The sequence below is a fragment of the Helobdella robusta genome (assembly GCF_000326865.2).
Source record: "Helobdella robusta unplaced genomic scaffold HELROscaffold_25, whole genome shotgun sequence".
Taxonomy (NCBI): Eukaryota; Metazoa; Annelida; class Clitellata; order Rhynchobdellida; family Glossiphoniidae; genus Helobdella; species Helobdella robusta.
This window is the reverse complement of record NW_008704310.1, coordinates 1,978,682-1,996,431: the sequence shown is the minus strand read 5'-3', so window position 1 is coordinate 1,996,431 and position 17,750 is coordinate 1,978,682. Positions and strand designations below refer to the sequence as shown.

Below are 17,750 nucleotides of genomic sequence, written 5' to 3'. Positions count from 1 at the left end.
GGATTCTGGAATTTGCTGAAAGCCATGAACTCTCCCTTTTGAACATTTATTTCAAGAAGAGGGCAAAACATTTGATAACATATAAAAGCGGGATGTCATGCACACAAATTGACTTTATTGTCGTCAGACAACAACACAGACGACTATTCAGGAATACAAAAGTCATTCCAGGCGAAGCATGCATCCCTCAACATCGATTGCTGATGGCTGATATGATCATGGAACGATCACGCCCTGTGACTAATCGAATGCCTACTAAAATTAAGACATGAAAACTGAAGAAACCCATGTTCAGGGAAAAATTCGAGGAGTTGGTATCGGCACAGCTGGATCGTCTAGAGAAGGTAGACATAACATAGAAATCTTCAGGACACCCTAGTGAACGATGCAACAGCTGTATGTGAAAAATCTGGACCAAAACGCCAGCACAACCGCGAAACTTGGTGGTGGAACGAGACGGTGCAAAATGCTATTGCCAGTAAGAAAGCAGCTTTCAAACAATAGCAGAAAACGAAGACTGATGAAGATCGAAAGACATACCGATCAAAGAACACAAAAGCAAAATGTCAGGTTGTGATACCTCGTGCAAGGTATGGCTGTCTGGAAGTAAAGGCGAACAAATTCGGTCACTCTACCGAATAGCAAATCAGGCCAAAAGACTGAAAAAAGATATAGTTGGTGCTACATGCATAAAGAATAATAAAGGCACCATAATAACCTTGCAGAATGAAATGAAGGATCACTGGAATTACTACGATCAGTTATTGAATGAAACAAACCCTATTGGGATAGACTTTGATGCACTTCCGGTGGAAGGACCGATTCAGGGCATCACAGCAGAGGAACTTACGGATGCGTTGAAGGCTATGAAGATGGGTAAATCGGCTGGTCCGTCTGGACTTACAAATGATATCATCAAGGCATCTGGTGGTGCAGGCTTCAGAGCCCTCTTACACATCTGTCGGGAGATGTGGAGTAAATCAATACTACCAGTGGAATGGAACAGTAGCACAACTGTGCCAATATATAAAGGAGAAGGAGATCCACTGAAATGCTCCTCATATCGAGGTATACGTCTTCTGGAACATCCCATGAAAGTTTTTTAAAAACTCATTGAGAGAAGACTGCTGTCGTGCGTTTCAATAAGTGGTTACCAGTACGGCTTCATGGCAGGGAGATCCACCATTGATGCTATCTATATCATTCGTCAACTACAGGAAAAATACATGGCAAAGCAAAAGCGACTGTTCCATGTCTTTGTGGACTTAGAAAAGGCTTTTGACAGAGTGCCTTGTGAGGCAATCAGAAGGAGTCTACGTAGACAGCTTGTTCCCGAATATCTGGTTCGGCTGGTTATGGCAACGTACTCTAACACAAAAACTCTGGTCAGCAAAACAGCCGGTAACACGAATGAATTTGATATTAACGTCGGCGTCCATCTGGGATCAATACTCAGCCCCCTGCTCTTCATCACGGTGATGGAAGAAATAACCAAACCGATACGCTCAGATAACATATGGAATGTGATATATGCAGATGATATCGTCCTGACGGCGGCCTCGGAACAAGACACAGCAGAAAGTTTGAGGTCTGAAATACCCAGCTTGCCGAACACGGGCTAAAGGTAAACCTTGATAAAACAAAAACTATGATCACTGGTGGGCAGCTGAGCCTGTGGTCTCTGGTCATTGGCCATGTTCGGAGTGTGGGGCTGGAGTTGAAAGCAACTCGATCAAATGCCTACGATGTCAGCAGTGGTGTCAAAGACGATGCTCGAGAATTACCGGCTCACTGAGGAAAGGACTGATTTCGTATGCCCCGCCTGCATCAACCCGCGACAACAGAGCCCAGATAATGATACGATTACCGGGATCAAAACTGTTACTTCATTTCAGTGTTTGGGAGATATGCTGGATTGTACTGGAACAGCTGATGCCGTCGTTCGTGGACGCATACGTGCGGCGTGGGGTAGATGGCACCTTGCCTCGGTACTGATGCGGCGTATCATTCCTCAACCGCTGCGCTCAGAAGTATACAACCAGCTATACGTTCTGTTCTAATGTATGATGCAGAGACGTGGCCGATGACAACAAAACTCGAACAGCAACTTCACCGAAATGACATGAAGATGATTCGTTGGATGCAGCATGTTGACCAAATTGTTGTGAATGTTCTGGTATTTAGATATTTTGTAGTTCCTTGATGTGGTAAAGTTGGATTCGTGACAGACTGTCAATTCTAATATTTCGATCGAATCACCTCGTAGGAGTGCTATATCGGGCCGAAGTGATTTGAAAAGGGACGATACTGAGATAAAATCGTCGTTAGTCGTATCGGCAAAAATTGTAACGTCTGATTTAGCAAGCAATCCAATCTTCTCCAGAATCAAAGACATTATTTTATTATGACGTGTTGTATATCTTTTTAAAGCTGCTACGAAACCAAAATTTGACAGGAAGTGCTTGTTTGTCTGCAATGCGTTACAGAGAGGACACAATGCGTTGGAAGACTTATTCCATCTGGAGAGATTGGCATTTGTAGGAAGTTATTGAATTAATGCCTTCCTGACAAATTTAAAAAAAGCCTCCGGCAGATTGGTAGTAAACCTCGACCATGAATTTGGAAAACAACAATTTGTATATAATTAATTTTGACAATTTTCCATATTCTTTCCACACATGTCTTCTTTTCACATTCAACTAACTTATTTACGTTTTATTTACATCATCCGATTTTAACAAATTTTCACTGAACTAAATTTCAGTATTAATTTATTTGTTTTAATATTTAATTTAATACTATTTTACTAACTTTTTATATACATTTATATTTTTAACCATAAATTTAATTTGTACATGTTTTGCATTGTTTTCACTAACAAAGGTTTCTCGTTATTTTCTTAATAATTTTATTACACATTTAATATGCATTCTAATTTTATAAAAATATTTCATGCTATTCTTATTTTCATAGGCTCTGAAGATGGACTTCCCGAAACAGCGCTGTTAGCCTTACCATGTCTATTGTTTTAAATAAATACGAGTTTAATAAATTCAGACTTGTTGAGCGTTCATTAAAGAAAGTCATTAATGCAAAATGGGCATATATCTTCAACGATGTTTGTATTAAAGAAAACCTCGTTCCGAAATATATTAGAAATTTGCCCCGAGGTATACCACACACAGGACATATTCACCTTCTCCAGCAACAACTTGACCAAGCGCGAGAGAAAGAATCCTGTGCCACTCAACAGTATAAAAGTATCCTTGACGATATTGAAAAAGATAGACAGATTGATTTTAACAACTTCAAAGCTTACACACAACAAAAATATGACTCTTATAACTCAACTAAACGTGAAATAATCTTAAAAAAGCTGCAATATTTGTTTAAAGGTAGCATTATTCTCCCTGACAACACTATCCAATCATACGTTAATCTTTCTAATCATACCCTAGCCGACGATGAAGTTTCCTTTTTGAATTTAGGTTTGAATATGCATTTTAGACACAAGTATAGCAATATACACAAGGAAGTAGAGCTGGAGATGCTATACAATCAACTTCAGAGATTGAAAAAGCAACGGATTATTGACTTTGAACATGGCTTACACAGTCAACTGCAGGCTGAATCTCATCGACATCGAAATGGATATCGCAAACCTGTTCTTTCGAGGGAATTACTCAACGCGGCTAAACGTCTCCGTTCCAACATTGATCTAACGATACGTAAATCAGATAAATCTAATATGTATGTGATACTAAATAAAACAGATTACCTTCAGCAAATCAATAATATCCTGGCTGACACTACTAAGTTTGAACGCATTACAAAAGATCCTACTAGCGATATAAAAACATCGGCCAATAAGTTGATTGCACAAGTTAATTTAGCCTCAACTATCAACAAACTTACGCCTATCGTAGGAGATTACGCTCCTGGATATATTTATGGTAACGTGAAAACACACAAGTTGAATAACCCTTTGCGTCCTATCATTTCACAGTGCCCCACGCCTACATATCAGTTGGCAAAAACAATCAATAAACTGTTACAACCGTATATTCCACGCACATTTTCTGTTAATTCTAGTTGTGAGTTTATTGATATCATAAATGGCAATAAACAGTGTGATGGACATATGGCTTCTCTCGACGTCGAGAGCCTATTCACAAATGTTCCAATCGAACATACTATCGACATCATATGTTCACATGTTTACAACCATCCCACACTACCTCAGCTTGATATACATCCAGATTTACTCAAAGATATTTTGCGATTGTGCACTGTTCAGAGTCCGTTCACTGCTCCCGATGGTTTACTTTATCTGCAGGTGGATGGTGTGGCGATGGGATCTCCTCTTGGCCCACTTTTTGCTGAGTTTTATATGTCGGATCTTGAAACTCGCATATTTAAAGACCCAGATAACAAGCCGTTGATATATGCACGATATGTTGATGATATATTCGTCATTTGCAAAACGGTTTCTGATGTGTACTGTTTGCGGAATGTTTTCCAAAACAATTCCCATCTAAAATTTACTATCGAGTTCAGCAAAGAAAATGAAATTGCGTTTTTGGATTGTCTTATCATGCAACACGAGAAACAATTAATTTCAAAGGTCTATGTTAAGCCAATCAACTCAGGTCAGGTGCTTAATTACAACTCAGATTGCCCTGAAAAATATAAATATAACGTAGTTTATAATTTTGTGCACAGGGCATATAAAATTTCATCCAATAACACTATTTTTCATAGTGAATTAGTTAGAATCAAACAATTCTTAATAAACAATAATTACCCGAACAAGTTAATAGATACCATTATTCGCAAATACTTGAATAAAATCAGTGACTCAACATCTGTTCCTTTGCTACCATCGGCTTCAACAAAAACAATAATACCGATCTTTTACTTTAATCAAATGCATGACAACTACAAAATAGACGAATTTCAACTTAAAAATATTATAAAATCTAATATCTCCATGTGTAATGGTGAACATAAACTTAAACTCATCATATATTATAAAACTAACCGGACTTCTAACTTAATAATAAAAAATAGTAATAGACATTCTACAATTATTTTGGAACAGAGTAGCGTGGTGTACAGCTTCAATTGTCCTATGCCACACAGTGTTGTGGAAAATTATGTTGGGCATACGCGTACTACTCTGGCCAGAAGGCTTACGATGCACGTACAGAACGGTGCCATTAAAGATCATATGCTCAAATCTCACGGTTTGCCACTAACCAGAGCATTACTTGATGTTAACACGAAAATACTTGAACGTGAATCGCACCCAACCCAGTTCGCCTCANAATTAAAGAAGCTTTATACATCTACAAGAATAAACCCGCTATGAATAAACAATTTAACACATTTGATCATAGCCTACATCTTTACTCCCAGTATAGACATGATAGTCCACAACGTGCCGTTCATACCAATATCATAGAACCACCAAATGTGCGCCACTTCGAATACGAGCCAATGCCAAAAGAAGCGATACTGTTTAATGGTGAACATGTTACCACTCGTCATAGGACTAATGTTTCCGTATCGCTGGTTTTCGTATTCGACAGTGCATCTTAACATCCATATTAGCTGTGATACATTACAATTACTTGTTTTATTTTATTTTATTTTTTCATTTTATTTCATTTATTTTATCTTATTCCATTATATTTTTTCATAAATAGTCTATATTCCATTTTAATCTAATTTAGTTGTTTCATTTACGGATTCGTTTATTAAAATTTCTTATATATCATTATAAACTTAATAATTAATTTTGACAATTTTCCATATTCTTTCCACACATGTCTTCTTTTCACATTCAACTAACTTATTTACGTTTTATTTACATCATCCGATTTTAACAAATTTTCACTGAACTAAATTTCAGTATTAATTTATTTGTTTTAATATTTAATTTAATACTATTTTACTAACTTTTTATATACATTTATATTTTTAACCATAAATTTAATTTGTACATGTTTTGCATTGTTTTCACTAACAAAGGTTTCTCGTTATTTTCTTAATAATTTTATTACACATTTAATATGCATTCTAATTTTATAAAAATATTTCATGCTATTCTTATTTTCATAGGCTCTGAAGATGGACTTCCCGAAACAGCGCTGTTAGCCTTACCATGTCTATTGTTTTAAATAAATACGAGTTTAATAAATTCAGACTTGTTGAGCGTTCATTAAAGAAAGTCATTAATGCAAAATGGGCATATATCTTCAACGATGTTTGTATTAAAGAAAACCTCGTTCCGAAATATATATATATATATATATATATATATATATATATATATATATATATACACACATCATTATACATCATTATTTTTATTTTACTGTCATCAAATAACAATAAAAATGAAATAAGCTTACCACATAAACGAGCTCGGAAAGCAGGTTTACGAAAGAACTGTTTAAGAATGATCCTTGATGATTTCTAAATGAAGTGATAAATGAATTAAGAATATTTAATAAACACAAAACGTTTAACATAAAAACTGCGCTTAATTCCGACTACACTTGATCCCGACAACGATTAATCACGAATTCCAACTTTTTATGTTATTGTCATATTATTATTATTGTTATTATTATTAGTAAAATATTATTATTATTAACCTTAATCTTCAACTGTTTCTCATATCAAAGCAAATTGCACAGCATGTGTGAATACGCTGAATTGCACGTGATAGACTTTAGCATCATGTAACATATTTAACCATTCCATTGATATTTTGAAAATTATTAAAAACATAAAATTTTTTGTAATTGAACACTGCAACAGCAGAATCTTAACATTACACCAGTTCGCAACTTGTGAAAACGTTATAGGACGATAGATGATAAAAATAGGCTTAAAAATACAACGATAAACCCACGATTCAATCATAATTAGCTGTTTAAATATACTACTAATGTCACCGTTATGTTCAATAAAATTCGAAACATGATAAAAACGGAATCAAGTGTACGCGAGATCAAGTGTAGTCGGGATTCATTCCAAGTGTAACGAGTTTAAGCGTAACGGGATTAAGATTATTTACACCCTATAAACAAATTATATTTAATGATTTAGCTAAAAAAATTCTTACTTCGTTGAAAACTTGCTCCTGTAATGGTCTTTCCTCAAACTTTCAACCAAATTTTCAAACAACTGCACTAGAAAGGTCTTTGAAATTAATTTAAACAAAAAATGTAGATTTTATGATATGAATAATTTTCAAAATATCAATGGGATAATTATATACCTTATATGTATATATATTATATACGTTATATACTTTAATATTAATATTACCTGATGCAAAAGAACCTTTATCAAATATATTAACATACAACGCAAACCTACACCTTCATTGAATAATTAATTAATGTAAACCTAATTTATCTTCGTCACTTTTATTCATTACATATATTTAAGTAGATCTACCTTCATTACATAATTGATGTAAATCAATCTTAATTACGTACATTAATTGAGGTAAACTTACTTTGATCACATATATAAATTGATGTAAACCTAGTTTCATTGCCTATATTAATTGATAGCTTCGTTACATATAATAAATGATGTAAACCTACCTTCCATTCTTCATCACTCAAAGTGTACAGTTGTGTTCGTTCCCTGCACAACTTAAGCCAATCTTCTCCACACGGATTGTGCAGGGTCAGTTGGATGTGAAAAAAGATCATCAACTCATCCTGTGAAGGTTATGTTCAATAATTTTCAAGTTGATTTCATGAAATTGAGGTAATGCTTTCATCAAAATTCTACTATTCGTTATAAAATAAAACCTGGAATCTAGCTTGCGAACTTTTGCTTGTGAATTTGTAAAAACCAGGGCATCGAACCGTAACTGAAAATCGTTAAAAACCGAAATTTTGCTTGGAATAAAAACCGTAACCGAACCGAAATAATGTTTGCTAGGTTAACCGAAACCGAAAACCGTAACGAAATAAATAACGGCTCGATGCTAAAAATTTAAAAGAAAATATTTTTGTCAAATTCAGAAAAAAAGTATTTAGATAATATTTCGTTTAATTTTTATAATCTTTGAAAATTTGGTATCTCTCTTTTCGTTTGTTTTTCCGACTGAGTTCGCCGATAATTTGAGTAAGAATTGCCACGTGAAGAGAAATCCAGTATAATCGGAAAAATTAGAGATCAAGTGCAATCATCTTCAAAATTTTGAAGTACCAGCTACATAAGTGAGCCTGGAAGCATCTGTTTTTAGATTTAAATTTATCCTCAGAGACTGCAGAAATGGTTCCAATGAAAACATTCTAGAAGATATATTAATAATTAAATAATCAGAGGAAATTTTTATCTTTTTTTAAACAATCTTATATTTATGAGTGATTTCAAAATATCTTTGTAATGACTGTTTTAATTTGTAGAAAAAATATTAGAAACGTTTCCTTTGATACTGACAACATTTAAAAATCATTTTTGTTATTGATTTCTTATTATTCACAATCTAAAATTTAATTCAAATTGACATTGTGGTGATAGTTGAATGTCAGTATATCCGTTACATGCGTTTAAGGAACATGCTTAAAAAAATTAAGTTTCGGAGCGAAACCGAAAACCAAAAAAAAAACGATATTATTTCAGGAACGAAAACGGGAACCGAACCTAAATTCGTTTGGCTGATTAAACCGAAACCGTAAACCGAAACGAAAAAAATTAAGATTCGATGCCCTAGTATAAACCTTATAGATTTCCAACAATAGTTTTTTTAAATCTTGAAATTTTACATTTATTAATTTTCAAAACTTATCGTTCAACAATTAATTTCCCATTGTTTGATTGTTTCTTGATGTAAAAATTTGCTAATAATAATAATAATAATAATAATAATAATAATAATGGCGCTAGAATGAATGTGGATATTATATGTGTATTATTTGGAATGCATGCTTGTTTGTAAATGTATTTTTGTATATATCAGAAGTCGGTAATTTTCAAAAACATCAAAACGTTTAAATACTAGTGAAAGTTTTTTAATCTTTTTTTCATTTTTCATTCCCGCATTTATTAATAATATATCAATACTCAAACTTAAAATTGCGTTTTGTTGTGAAATCTTCAATGGTCGAATAAAATATCGTTTCGAAATGTTTAAAATACTTTTTTGATTTTTTTTTAAATTTTTGAATGTTTTAAATGGTAATGGAAATGATTACAAAAAACCAAAAATCAGAAAAATATAAATCAGCAGTTAGGTCACAGACAGAATATGCGGCAACGGTATGGTCTCCATGGACTCTACGTGAGATTGAAGCAATAGAAAGAGTTCGAAAAAGAACAACCAAAATAGTTAAGGAAAGAGTTCAAACCTTTACCATTTGGCTGCAATTTGAAAAAGAATTATTGATATTATTGGAATATTAAACATTTAGAACGGTTTACATAAAGATGTTGTCAATACCTCTGGAGTGAATGGATTTAAAACAAAATTGGATGATGCCTTAATGAATGTGGATTTTAAATTTGGTTGGAAAGCCGGTTTATGATGTTGGATCAATCGCTCCACTGAATGCGGTTAATGAATGAGAATATTTCTATGTAAAAAATCATCATATTTTTATTATTATTTGGTATATAATGTTGGAACAATCATTTGGTTGGATCTGGATACTTATGTAGATAAATAACTTTTTTTTCTTTCTTCATTAATTATTATTCTTTTTTATGTTTAATGTGAAAAAGATATTTAATTTATGTAATTTTCATTGATGTGAGCTTAGGAAATTAATTTTTTGCCCATTTTTTGGTTCTTAATAATAGTAATAATAATAATAATAATAATAATAATAATATAATTACTTTGTGGTAGATCTACTGCATTTAACTAATGAATTTAAAATTGGACAGCGATTGTGTAATGTTACAAAGAGATCCCAACCAATCACAATCAGTGCATGTGGATTTGATGCACTGAATGTGTTACCTCTGAGAATTAATAATAATAATAATAACCATAAATAATAATAATAATAATATCAAAATTAATGACAACAACGACAATATAATGAACTAATTATATATAATAATAATGAATCATACCTTCAACTGATCAGTTATTTTCTGATTTAAAGTATGAAGAGCGGTTGAAAAAATTTCTTCGCCATTTTTACCTATTAACATTTGTAAATCAAGAATCCATAGAGAAGATACGATGTTGAATGTTTTCAGCTGATAACAATAAGCCAAACTGTTGAAGTTTGATCTAGTTAAAAAAAATTCCTAAGTACGTTACTGAAATATATTTGAAAAAAATTTTTATTTGAAATATGTGTATTGCAAAAATATAAAGATCTTCTTTGAAAAATTTCAAAAAATCTCTCAAGCTGCAAACGTATTAAGTCGGCCATTTAATGTGATATTAACGAAACATCATTTTTAATTTTTAAACAATGTAATAGTTGAAAGTGTTCAACACTTCAATGTCATTCACGAAGAGTTTCCTCTGAAATGAAATTAAAAACTGACCTAAAATTTTTAAGATAATCTGTAGTGATGTTGAGTATCCGACTGTAGTGATTTTCATCACTCTCAACATTGGTCATCCCCAAATATTTGACAGTCATATAAAGGTATTTGGATATTGAAACAATATCAAAATTTGGAGTCAGACTTTTTTGATTCAAACGTTCAAGTACATTTATCAAGTGTGATAACATTTCTGTAATTTATTTTGTATAAATATTTTGGAGTTAATTAATGAAATTCAACAAGTGAAAAATTGTTGTGGTCGTTGCTTTTTAAAATTTCTCTCTCTCAGTTTTTACAACTCACAACACACCTCAGACATCTAACTGAAACTTCTTTTGAAGTATTTGCTGTATGTAGCATATAGTGATATCATTGATTTTTTTGTTCTCATACCTAGATAAGTTTCTTTAAACTCCCACAATCAAGTGATATGCTGAAAAAGAGTATCACACAATGAATAGTTAACCTTAAACTTTTCACCAGCTTTCCAAGATACTAATTAAGATCATTGAAAAATTATCAACCAGCATCTTGCCTCTTTCATCAGAACGTATTTGAAAAACACAAATCACCATATAAGAATATTAAACCGTTCAACCACCCATGCGTACAACAAACTTGTAACCGTATTACCCGCCAAATATAATATTTGAATTCATTGCCAAACTTATGGTTCTTGATATTTCAGACACCTTATATTTATGGTTTGTAGAGCATACATAAGTTTTAATAAATTGAAAAAAATAAAATTTGGTACCTATTGAATATTTTTTTTCAAGATTAATCCAAGCATGTTGAAGGGAGAGATAAAACTTGAATGCAATATTCAAAATATCATTACCAAACCAATCACAAAGATTTTCATCTTTCAAAAATTGGTTCAAAACTTTTACAACTGTATACGTTTTTAAACAGAGCCTTCGTCCTGTTAAAAACATAAATGAAAAAAAGAGATACAATTTATTGCTTATAATTACGGCACGAAAGTTTTGTTTGTAATAGTTATTTTTGTACCAGAATTCATCAATGTTGTTTATTTCTAGTATTAAAGTATTTCAACAATTTTTTGGGAATTGGTTCGAAACTGGCATTTGCTTGCAAAAATATACCACAAATCTCACAGGAAAATTTTCTGATTGAGTTGTCCATGGTCATCTCAACTATGCAAAACTTTATCAAGCAAATCCTCCAGCATTTGCGGATCAAATCAAGGCAACTCTTAACGCTCATATTAACAACTTGAAAAATTATGAGGATTTACAACACTTGGTTTAAGAAGAAACCATGCCATTTAATAACGTATGAACCAGAGAAGAACAAGAGCACAGTAGATTTTAATTAGGCAAAAAAAAAAAAAAAGAAAAACCACAGGTTTGTTAAAAATGTCAGAAAATTTTGTAATGAGGAATGTGTTAAGCAGCATAAGCACCTAGTATGTGATTGAATACTAAGGCGGAAAGGAAAGACAAAAAAGACAACAGAGCCAGAATTAAAACTTGAAGTTTGAAAAAACAGAAACCATGTGAAAGCCTATCAAAATATGATTCGAACTGGGGGTATCATTGATAAGGATCTGGGTGTAGGGAAATCATGAGTTAAAATTAAAAATAGTATGCTGAGTGCAGCTAAGTCACCGTGTCAGGTAACCTAAAGAAACATAGTGGTGGAAAAAAAGGTCGAAAGGCGAGGTAGAAGAATGGTTGATGGACACAGTGATGTGTATGTTTAAAAGAGCCCGGACAGTGGTAAGGATTAACGATAGTGTACGTAAGTGGCTTGATGTTCAGATACGTTTACATCAGTGCTCGGCTCTAAGTCCTCTACTTTTTATTATAGTAATGAAAATTATTAGTAGGGAGATCAGAAGTGGGTTGCCATGGAATTTCTACATGCTCTTATGGCGGAGAGTGAAGAAGAACTGAAAGAAAAGCTCTCAGTGTGGAAGATATCCGTAAAAAGAAAGGGTTTAAAGGTAAATGTTGGTAAGACCTAAGTTGTGTGGAGCGGAGAGGATCCAGATATTCTTGAACGTGGTAAATTCTCCTGTGCGGTATGTGGTAAAGGAGTCGGAGAAAATTCAAAACTATGGGTAAAATGTGATGAATGAACCTACAAACTTCCACAAAAGCAAGAAATTTGTTTGTAAACAATGTAGATTGAATGATATTACCAAGCAAAATGGTGACACTGGGCAACCGGGAAATTTTGGATTTCAAAGAGTGGGGTCCTTTTGTTATCTAGGTGATGTACTAAGTAAGGAGGGTGGATCAGAAAGAGCGGTCGAGAATAGAATAAAAGTAGGATGAAAAAATTTCAGAGAAATGACTTCAGTCTGAAAGGTAAGATATATAAAGCCATGTGTAAGAAGTTGCCTGTTGCATGGGTGCAAAACTTGGGCAATGACAACTGAAAACTTAAAAAGGCTGGAGAGAACAGAAATGCAGATGTTGAGGAGAATAATGGAAGTATCCTTGAGGAAGGGTCCAAGCAATGAGGTAATAAAAAAGGGGTTAGGAGTAAATGAGTTGTCGATGTAATAAGAGGTATAAGACTAGTGGAAAAAAAAGCAAATGAGGACTGGGTAAAGAAATGTAGAACCATTATAACAGGCGGCTTAAGGAAAATTGGCAGACTCTAATTCATCTGGAAAGAAGTGTTGTCAAAGGACATGAGAGCACTGGCCTGAAATAAAACTGACCCAGAATAGAAAAAAATGAAAGACGGTTAAATGTGCGTGAAAATGCAACAAGGCCAACCCGGGTCTTTTGTCAACAAACCCTGCAACGAACACTGGGAGGTTATAAACGTTACAAACACCTATAAACGTACATGATGATGGGGATGATGATATTTATGAATATCATCAATCATTTGTAAAGCGCCTATTAAAATATATTCTTTTAGCTAATGAAGGTTGATTAAAATTGGCGTAACGTGGTCAAATTTTCTGCTATCCATGGTCACCTTTGCAGCTCTGTCCTGAGAAGACTGAAAAGAAGCAATAAATCTGTTAATAGGCCATTACAATGATCCTAGAATGCACAAACGTGTGTATCGACAACTGTGTTTCAGTTTAATATAAGTATTTTCTTATTTGGTATATTAGTTGAAGCTCTAAAGTACATGATTTGGACAGTGACTTCGTGTGTTTATTAAATTTTTAACCTAGGGTCAAAATATATCCCAAAGTAACAGCTTTGTTGCAGAAATGTATCTCATCATTTTAAATTATAATAGAATATTGATTCTTGATAGCTGGTACCAAGTGCTTATATGCAAAAAACTGATTCATTTAGATTTAACTTGAGACAATTTGTTGACATCCATGTATCTACTTCAGCTAAGCATTTAATTAGCTTTTCAACTGAAAGTTCAAACCCCTCTGGTTCACTGCTATTAAATTTATCATCTGCGTAAGCATGATAAGAAAAACTAAAGGTATCAATTAAGTTAAATACTTTCGCGGTGTACCTCATAGACAAAATTGAACCCTATGGTACTCCAGTTGGCACTGCTTTCATATTAGACAACTTTCAATTAAAATATCCGTACCCGTTGAGTCTTTCTAAATAAGTAAGAGTTGAACACCGTTATAACCGTTTCTATAATGACAAAGACGTAAATTAATCTATCCAAAAGTCTAAAAATGAGAGAGGAGCAGCGTTTTGTGTCAATTGAAGAAAATAATTCGAACAAAACATATGGCAATGCAAAACATATCTCAGTTGAATGATGTCCAGACTGGTGAACTGCAGCGAATTATTTTTGTTAAAATGACTTAAAATCTCACCTGCGACAACACGTTTGATTTTTTAAGTGAAACAAATGTTTTAGATATTGGTCTGTAATTTTCGAGTCCCTTTTTGCCAGTGTTATCCTTTTTAATGGGTATAACTGCATGCACACAAAGATCATTGACAAAATTACAGCAATAAGAAAAACCAGTGGTTAATAAGTAATGAGTGATGTGATTTATTTTTATGAAGCTTATATTTGCCAACAACCAGCCTTATTCACAACTTTGTGTTCATAACTGAATAATAAGAGAATCTCAAAATAACTTGGTGAAATGTTGCACAGGTCTTTCTCTTTATGAACTTGCTGCTTGTGTGCAACGTTTTATTCATCATTTTATCCAACTAAATTTGCAAAGGACATGAAAATTTTCTTATAAGAAAATCATACAAAGAAAACAAATGTCTTTAAACAATGTAAAAAAAACTACCAGTTGCTGATTTTTGTATAACAATTTTCAGAAGACAAATGTGATCCAATCTATTTTTGTTATTTTCTGCTTTCAACTTTGTAATTGTTGATATGTCGTAGTTCAAAATTTTCAAAACCATCTGGTTAACAATGAACGAGTATAAATTAAAATTAATTAAATAATTAAATACATCATAATGTGATTTAATTGACTGACGGTGACTTTGCGATTGTTTAATTATAAATCCATTGTTTGAACATTGGAACTTACAATCATTTTCTAATATGGTAAAGTAACTTTTTAGTCTTAACCATTACTACCACATTAAAATTATCTTGTTTATAAACTTAATAAATAAATACTGAAAATCAATAAAAAATTAATCTAGTGAACAAAAAATACGGGAACGGCAAATAAAAAAATGAGATTGTGTATTTTTGGTTTGATGATAAAAAGCAATCCTTATTTTGTTGATCGCTATGTTTAGTGTTTAGTCATTGATCATGATTCAATCTATTCTTACAAAGGTCTGATGTTTTATATATATATATAGATATTATATATATATATATATATGTGTGTGTGTGTGTGTTTGTGTGTGTGTGTTGGTAAAAGACCAAAATTATATAATAATAATTATAAATATATATATCAATCTTCGTTTTGCGTCCAGAGACCCAGTTCCCGGAGGTAGGACGTTGTTTTCTTTGCCATCAACTTTTTGCGCCAAATTAGACGATCAGTTGTATCCATTTCATTTAAATTTAGAGCTTTCATGTCTTGCTCGATTGTTTGCGACCAGGACTTCTTTGGACGGCCTTTGGGACGTGTGCCAGGTACTTCAACATCTGCAAGAGAAGTTATGGCACTGTTTCCACTTCGTTTGACATGACCAAACCACCGCTGACGGTGTTGTCGGCATTTGTCCTTTATATCATCTAAACCAGCACGACGCAGGATTTCGGTAGATTTGATGTGGTCCATCAGACTAATTCGTTGCATCCATCGGAGCATTTTCATGTCGGTTCGTTGAAGTTGTTGTTTCAGTTTGGTTGTCATTGGCCATTTATTCCAGTCTGCACGTATGCGTGCTCGAACGGCAGCTTCAGCTGTTCCAGTACAATCCAGAACATCCCCTAGATATTGAAACGATGTGACTTTCTCTATTTTAATGGCTTCAAAAACAGTGCTATTTCGAATTTGTTGTTGTGGATTGATGCAAGCAGGACAAACAAAATTGGACACTTTAGATAAAGTACCAACTATTTTTGAACAACGTTTGTGACACCACTGGTTACATTGCTGACACTTGATTGAATTGTTACCTACACCAGCTTTACAAACTGAACAGGGCCATCGTCCAGTAGCTGTGGATTGGATGGGTTCTCCAGTGTTCATTGCTTTGGTTTTGCTGATGTTGACTTTGAATCCATGATCAGCGAGTCTGGTGTTCCAATCTTCAAACATCTGTGCTGCATTCTGCTCAGACGTGGCTGTTAAAACGATATCATCAGCATATATTAAATTCCAAATGTCACCAGTGCGTATCGGTTTTGTGATTTCTTCCATCACAGTTATAAATAACAGTGGACTGAGAATCGAGCCTTGGTGAATTCCAACGCCAATGTCAAATGCATCTGTGTTTCCAACCATTGTGCTGACAAAAGGTTTAGTATTCGTATACATTTCCATCACAAGTCGAAAAAGATATTCTGGAATGAATTGTCGACGTAGACTCCATCTGATTGCTTCACGGGGAACTCGATCAAATGCTTTTTCAAGGTCTACAAAAATGTGTGATAGTTGTTGATGCTTTGCGAGGTACTTCTCTTGCAGTTGCCGAAGGATGTGAATTGCATCAATCGTTGATTTCCCCGCTAGAAAACCAAATTGATAATTTCCAATTGTGATGCACGACGTTAATCTTCTCTCAATGATTTTTTCGACAATTTTCAGGGAGTGTTCTAACAGACGTATACCCCGATATGATGAACAGTTCAATGGATCACCTTTGCCTTTGTATAGCGGGACTGTCATGCTATAGTTCCATTCAGTCGGCATTGAGCAATTTCTCCAGATTTCAAGGCAAAGTTGTAGTAACGTTTGGATACCTGCAGTACCAGATGCTTTGATAATGTCATTTGTGAGTCCAGAGGGCCCTGCTGCCTTTCCATCCTTCATAGCTTTCAGAGCTTCTGTAAGCTCCTCTAAAGTGATGTCTGGAATCGGACCTTCGATGGGTGGAGCGTCAAAGTTAACATTGATGGGATTTGTTTCGTTTAACAGACGATTGAAGTATTCTCTCCACTGTAGCTTGATCTCATCTTGTTCAAGAATCATATCATTTTTGTCGTTTTTGATACATGAGGCACCAACTGTCTTTTTTCGTACGCTTTGCTTGTTTTGCTATACGATACAGAGATTTCATTTGTTCACCTTTGCTTTTAGTGAGCCACTCTTTGCACTGATCTGTCCGAGCCAGTGCAACTTGACGTTTTGCATAGTTGTTCTTCTCACGGAAAATTTTATGGTCATCTACAGACTTTGATTTTTGCCATTGCTTGTATGCAACTTTCTTTTCAGCTATTGCATTTTGTACACTGTCATTCCACCACCAAGTGTCACGTTCATGCTGACGTTTTGTACCAGTTTTCCTACAAACTGTAGTTGCAGCGTTCATTAAAAAGGTTTTGTATGTACTCCAATCTGTACTGGCTTGCGATTGGTGGTCTAACTGTGTGGCGACAATCTGTTGAAATTTTTCTCGATGAATTGCTTTTCAGCTTCCAAGTTTTGATTCTCCGAGGCATTTGTTTAGACTTATGTTTTGACAGTTCGACAAACAGGTCTGTCACAAGGAGTCTATGTTGGGCGACACATGATTCGCCAGGTATAACTTTGACGTTTTTGAACAGCCTTCGGTGTGGTTGCTTGACAGCAAAGAAATCAATTTGCGTGGCTGATGTTATGAAATGTTCCAACCTCTTTCTAAAATATGTGT

At 33.9% G+C, this 17,750-nt stretch overlaps 1 protein-coding gene across 1 annotated transcript; it reads right to left on the bottom strand.

Moving 5' to 3' along the window:
• Positions 1–5,400: 5,400 nt before the first annotated feature.
• Positions 5,401–10,730, bottom strand: HELRODRAFT_173139 (hypothetical protein; the record flags this gene model as incomplete). Its single annotated transcript, XM_009019753.1, has 9 exons — positions 5,401–5,613; positions 6,417–6,480; positions 7,136–7,212; positions 7,626–7,745; positions 7,839–7,900; positions 8,242–8,327; positions 9,998–9,999; positions 10,114–10,276; positions 10,540–10,730. The coding sequence occupies 9 exons, from the start codon at positions 10,728–10,730 to the stop codon at positions 5,401–5,403; spliced, it is 978 nt and encodes a 325-aa protein (XP_009018001.1).
• Between the last annotated feature and the right edge of the window lie 7,020 nt (positions 10,731–17,750).